Source organism: Helobdella robusta (genome assembly GCF_000326865.2).
Source record: "Helobdella robusta unplaced genomic scaffold HELROscaffold_25, whole genome shotgun sequence".
Lineage (NCBI taxonomy): Eukaryota > Metazoa > Annelida > Clitellata > Rhynchobdellida > Glossiphoniidae > Helobdella > Helobdella robusta.
Genome location: NW_008704310.1, coordinates 1,315,251 through 1,321,449, shown reverse-complemented (window position 1 = coordinate 1,321,449; position 6,199 = coordinate 1,315,251). Strand labels below are relative to the sequence as shown.

The following is a 6,199-nucleotide window of genomic DNA, read 5'->3' as shown; positions in this document are numbered from 1 at the left end:
CTTCCTATTTTATGGAAAATTATTTTAAGATGCTTGCATTTCATTTTATCAAAAAAAAAATTATTCTCATTTTTGGATTTATTAAAAGCAGGTTAAAAACTGAATGCGCCCAAGTTGATTGATTGGTTTTCTTCTGCATATGGAGGAAGCTGTTCATTGAATTGAATTGAATGTCAGTAAAACCTTCCAAGAGAAATTTTAAAGTACAGATGCAAAATGACGATGCATGCAGATGTTCGATTAACTTGTAACATGAAATGGCTCGGGATGGATTGATCAGTTGAAATGTTGCATGGAGGTCAATAACTGATGGACACATGTCTGTCTGGACATAAACAACAGTCAACAGTCACCTAACCAAACACTGGTCCAGTGGAAAGATACGTGGATGCAACAGTACAACGATAATAATATATACAAAATTATTTTAAAACAAATTTGAATTTGAATTTTAACAAACAAAAACGAGAAATCGTAAAAATGAAAAAAAAAGTTCCAACCCTGTATGGTCCTCTTGAAGAAGGCTTTGCAAGCTTCGCAGGAGGCCACCCCGTAGTGCAGGCCCGACGCCACGTCCCCACAAACCAGACACAACCTTCGAATGCCTGCAGTGTTGTTTGTGGTACATGCATCCGTCTTTCTCAGTAAGTTCATCAATTCATTCATTCATTCATTCATTCATTCATTCATTCATTCATTCATTCATTCATTCATTAGAAGAAATTTTATTTTGATAAGTTTTTACACTTTCTATACATTTTAATAGGTTAAAAAAACTTGGAATTGCTTATCAGTTAATTACCAAGAAGTTGTAACAGGCAGAAACGAGTTGTAGGATTGGTTCATAAGATGAGTAAATTAAAAAATGAAAATGTCTCAATTAGGCAATAAATATGTCTAAAATGAACAATAAATACATATCAAAAAAATTTGGTAAGGATGGGTTTTAGTAGTAGCAATTAATCTAAGGATTGTTTGTTGATGACTTTATTAGAAGTCTCCATCAGACTAGATCAATTAAAAGATGATGGTGATGATGATGATGATGAGGATGATGTTTGTTTTGTTAGGCATCTCACAGAACAATAACAACAACAATAATAACAACAACATCAACAAAAACATCAATAACAACAACATCATCAACAACATCAACATCAACAACATCATCAACAACATCATCAACAACATCAACAACAACATTAACATCAACAATAACAGGCAAACAGCAGCAGCAACAGGATTTGCATAATCATTTCAGTTAAAAACAATTACATGAAAACGAAATGTTAACTTTGTAAATACCCAGCCACTAATTGCATTATTACAGCACATCCACAACATTCAAATCTATACTGGTATGGTGGTATGTGACAAGAAGAAGCAAACATGCATGACGCAAATATACAAGACATTGCTTGGTGGGCTAGCCCAGACGGTAGAAGTTCCATGTCTAGCATTGTTATTGAACAGTGTCCATGTTCAAATGCTACCCATACAAAACTCAAAAACTATCGCATACCACCATCGGTAAGACCTGCACATACAAACAACACACACACACACACACATACAAAAAATACACACATACAAACACACACTCATATACAAACAACACACACACATACAAACACACACTCACATACAAACAACACACACACAACTCACCATACAAACACACACACACACACGAATATGTAAATGCACTAGAGAGAGAGAGAGAGAGACGCACCGAATGTTCGGCCTGGTCTGCAAAAGTTTGACATTCGGTTATTCGAGCGTTTTCACTATGAGAACAGACAAAACAATACAAAGATATAGGAGGCAAATATGCATAAACAGGTAGAACAACGGGTTAAATTAGCATGAGAAGACAGAGTCAGGTAGAATGGATATGTCGTTAAGACTGGATATAATATAATTGGCAGGTATTAAATTATTATCTGTACATGTCGCATTTTAACTAAAGACCCATTTGATTAAAACAAAACAAATTTTAATTTTTTAGCAGCAGATTGTTTGGCCGAGGTGTTCCAATCCCAACCTACCTGAGGGAGCAGATCCAACCAGTCTCAGAAACTCAACCCAGGAGTCGACAGCGATCATCCACCCCAGTGATCTTGTAGTTCCAAAATTCAAATCTTCACAGTTTGAAAAAGGAAGATTTTCTGTATCAGCTGCACAAACTTGGAACTCGTTACCAGCTGATCTGAAGAAATTCAATATCACAAGTCGAAGTGACTTTAAAAAGCGTCTAAAAAGTCATTTAATCAACCTCCTAACTGAAGAGAACGCGTCTGAAGTCACTTCGTGGGAGACGCTGTACAAGTCCTGCGACACGATACATATGAACTTCATAAAAAAACATGCGGATTTAAGCGAACATCGCCTATCTGTTCATTAATTATTCGACAGCTATGAGACAAGAGCAGTCATATTCGGTTGGAACGTTCAAATGAAATGAATTAAGTATTCAGTGGAGGAAATAACATTCAGTTGATCTTGAGTGTCGTTCGCTGAGGTGTGAGGCTGGATGGGAGTGCCGCAATATAACAATGCAACACGTGCTGCCCTACATCCTGATGAGGGTTTTTCATACCCAAGATATGTGGAAAAATACTTGACCATCATATCTTCATCATAACCATCCCACCATCAGCACATCATCATCGCATCATAATCACATCATTGTCCCTGTCAGACTTCAAGTGGCTGACAAACGTGGCCGGCACGCTCCCTCATGCAAATGCATGCAAGTGCACGACGGACGGACAGACAGATGCAAGTGCAAACCAATAGAAAGACATTTGAAGATTGTACATGCATGGGAATATGAGTGCACACCTCACGCATATGAATGTGTACAGAGGAGGCACCCATGGAGCACATGATATGCACTGCACCTATAGTAACAGCTTCCCTAGCAATTGTAACTGCTTCTCAGGAAATGTCGTATGCTTAAATGTGCTCAGTGATTAGATGCATGCTTTCCAGGCAACAATGTGTGTGCGTCTGTGAGCTTATGGGTGCGTGTGTGTGCATGAGTTTGTGTGGTGTGTGTGTTTGTGTGGTGTGTGTGTTTGTGTGAGTGTGTGTGTAGCTACCGTTATATAGGTAAGGCATTGAGTTTATTTTCATAAATTTGGTTATTATCACTTCATCACCATCATTTTCTTAATGAACAACCCGAAGTAGATCACGCTCCATGCCCCAATTCGTTAAGAACCAATAATAAACTGGCAGCAAACACTTTCAGATGTAGAGCTTGTGATTTTCATGCTGTCTCGTGCAACACTTATTCATTCATTCATTCATTCATTCATTCATTCATTCATTCATTCACTCATTCATTCGCTCACTCCCTCCCTTACCTATTCATTCATTGGTCTACAAAAAATTTGGAACTCAGCGAATGATAGAACAGCATGGCTTGTCTAAACAGCCCTCATTTTAAATATGATATGAAGGCCACATATGCTTTTGATTGGAGGTGGCCCACCAATCATTGCAGAGAAAATTTATCTGAATCTAAACATAGATGCAATTAATTTCTCATGGAAACGGTTAAGCGTAGAGAATAAACAAATAAATGATCGACATACAACTCTGCAACAAATAAACAATATGCAGCATGTAAACAACATACACCAACCACATAAACAACATGCACCACATAAACAACATGCACCACATAAACAACATGCACCACATAAACGTTTCAGACAACATGAACTTAAACACCATAAAAAATATAATCCCAACACAAATAAAAGAGAACGAGCGAACGTCAGGCATACATCTGCTCCAGCAGGCATGACATTTCCATAATTGCTGTATGCCAAACAGCAAGGTGCAACGTACAAACACTTCATATTTGAACTTATTTAAGCATTGAAAATGTTTACAAATTTACATATTTACATATGCAAAGGCATAATTGCATATTAAAAGTTCGTTAGATGTGTCCACAGACCTGATTGCATATTCAGTGAGACATATTTACATATGTACAATTGTACATATTCATTAGATGTAAACAAACATATCTGCACCAACCTTCTTTTGCATAATCATCACAATCGTTATCAAAGACGGACGCCGTTGAGTTGTTTAGAAGACTGTTCACCGTCTTTGTGGCCACTGTCGGTGTGCCGGTTGAATCTCTGCTGTGGTTGACACTGTGGTTGATGTTGCTGCTGCAGTTGTGACTCCACATCGAATTCTCCGAAGATGAGATGTCATATTCAGGACTGAAGCGGTCCTGCGACATCGGACTGTCTGGTGGCTCCAACTTGGGGTTCACGTCGTAATCCATCATGGTGGTGTGTCGAGGGGCTGTGTTCTTCTCTTTTATGCTGGTCTTTGCGCTGTTGTTTCGCTCGAGTGCTTCTGTGAGGTTGCACCTAATTGTCGATAGGATGCTGTGCACTAGTTTGCGTGCTGTATGCTGCAACTGTTCATAGGCTGTTGCTGTAGTTGGTGTGGCGACTGTTCACCCGATGCAGTGGTTGCTCATGATGGTGGTCTCAATTTGTTCGAAGGTCTAGCGTGAAACGTTTGCAAGGAAAATGTGCATGGTAGGAGCATCAATTAAATTTGTGGAAAGATGAAAATAAAAAATTTGATACTTGAAGTTGATGAATTGGTGGGCAATGGAAGTTATTAGACGTGTGCGTGTAGTGTATGAGGTGTGAATAAAATATGGAAAACAAGAAAAATAATAAAATAATAATGAACCAAAGAAAAATTAACTCATCATCATCTTCACCATCATCAACATTTCAGGTAAAATCATCCATATTATTAAAAAAGCAAACCCAAACTCGTGAATGAAAATAGACACATGAATATGAATGCATATAGAGGCTTACAAAGAATGCCTTCTATAAGATGTTTTGTTGTGCTGTCCACCGATAGGACAAGGACGTAAAGATGATGCTCCTACGAAAAGTATGCAAACAGGTGAATAAATGAAGTGATTAGTTGAAAGATTTTGACACGAATTACAACTTTCTGTCCAATTTTTCAACAGCAAATTAATTCATGATTATGCAGTTACATTTGACTGCAAACAACTAAACGTTATACGCAACTAAAATTAAACTCGCTTTTACCAATTGGCCAATTATTAGCCAAATGTAAATAAAGCAGAAAATTAATTTAAATATTATTATCGGTGTGTGTGTGTGAACTCCAACTTCTCCGGTCTTAAAGTACGTTCTAAAGCTTCCAACATGTCACTTCAACAGCATGTATCAGAGGAACCATCACAAACTCTACCACACACAAACACACACATACGCACACGCACACACAAACCACACCCACGCGCAATTATTAATTGTAATTAATATTAAACAACTGTACTGTACAGCGTGCACAGATGAAGTGAACTGTGGCTTCACTGGTTGTACAATGTGAAAGAAACGAGACAGTCAGAACGGCAGCCACCTATGAACTGACTAAATGAAAAGAACTATCTACTGAAAAAATAAAATGAAATGATGATGTTAAAATAACAAACATAACAAAATGTCTGCAACTTTTAACTCCTTCACCAATGACGAACACCACCTTATTTTTGTTATTGTTGTCGTTCTTAAACTGTCATTGTTACTATTATTCAAGTTGGCTGATGCAAAAGTTCAAAAACCAAAATGCAGTGACGTAAATGAAACGTGAATGAAACTTAATATAATTTCATTCTAACAGAGTAGTATCAGCATCTGTTTATAAATTTCATCTGGTTCATGATGTGATAAATAATTATGAAATCATGCCATTTGTTTCATGGCATTTGGGTTAAGACAAAATTTTGAAATGAACATTGAACAATTTTAAATGCGCATTCATTAGATGAATATACATTTAAACAGTTCAGGTGTTCAATTTGATGCTTCAACCACGTGTTCCACGTGTTGATTCTTACAGTTTTATGAATTTTTGTTATTAAAATAATTGCTCTTCGGTAGTAGCTTCTGTTCTCTTCTTCTCCCAAATCTCCAAAGGGATTGCCTGTTCAGTGCTCCGCTACACCCAACATTTCAAATTTTCAGAAAAACATTTTCAGTAAAATAACTTACATGATTCCAACAGATCTGAACAATAATGGAATGAACCATAATTGTGTAATTAAAAAATGTTAATGAAACTTGAAAAAGACGAATTTGCTCCAGTGGAGAAACGACATGAAACTACC

The 6,199-nt window shown here is 37.1% G+C and overlaps 1 protein-coding gene across 1 annotated transcript; it reads right to left on the bottom strand.

Annotated features, from left to right (window-relative positions):
• Positions 1 to 342: 342 nt before the first annotated feature.
• HELRODRAFT_79620 (hypothetical protein) lies at positions 343 to 654 on the bottom strand (the record flags this gene model as incomplete). The annotated part of the gene is made up of 1 exon (XM_009019680.1): positions 343 to 654. One exon carries the CDS (start codon positions 652 to 654, stop codon positions 343 to 345), a length of 312 nt encoding a protein of 103 aa, XP_009017928.1.
• Positions 655 to 6,199: the final 5,545 nt, after the last annotated feature.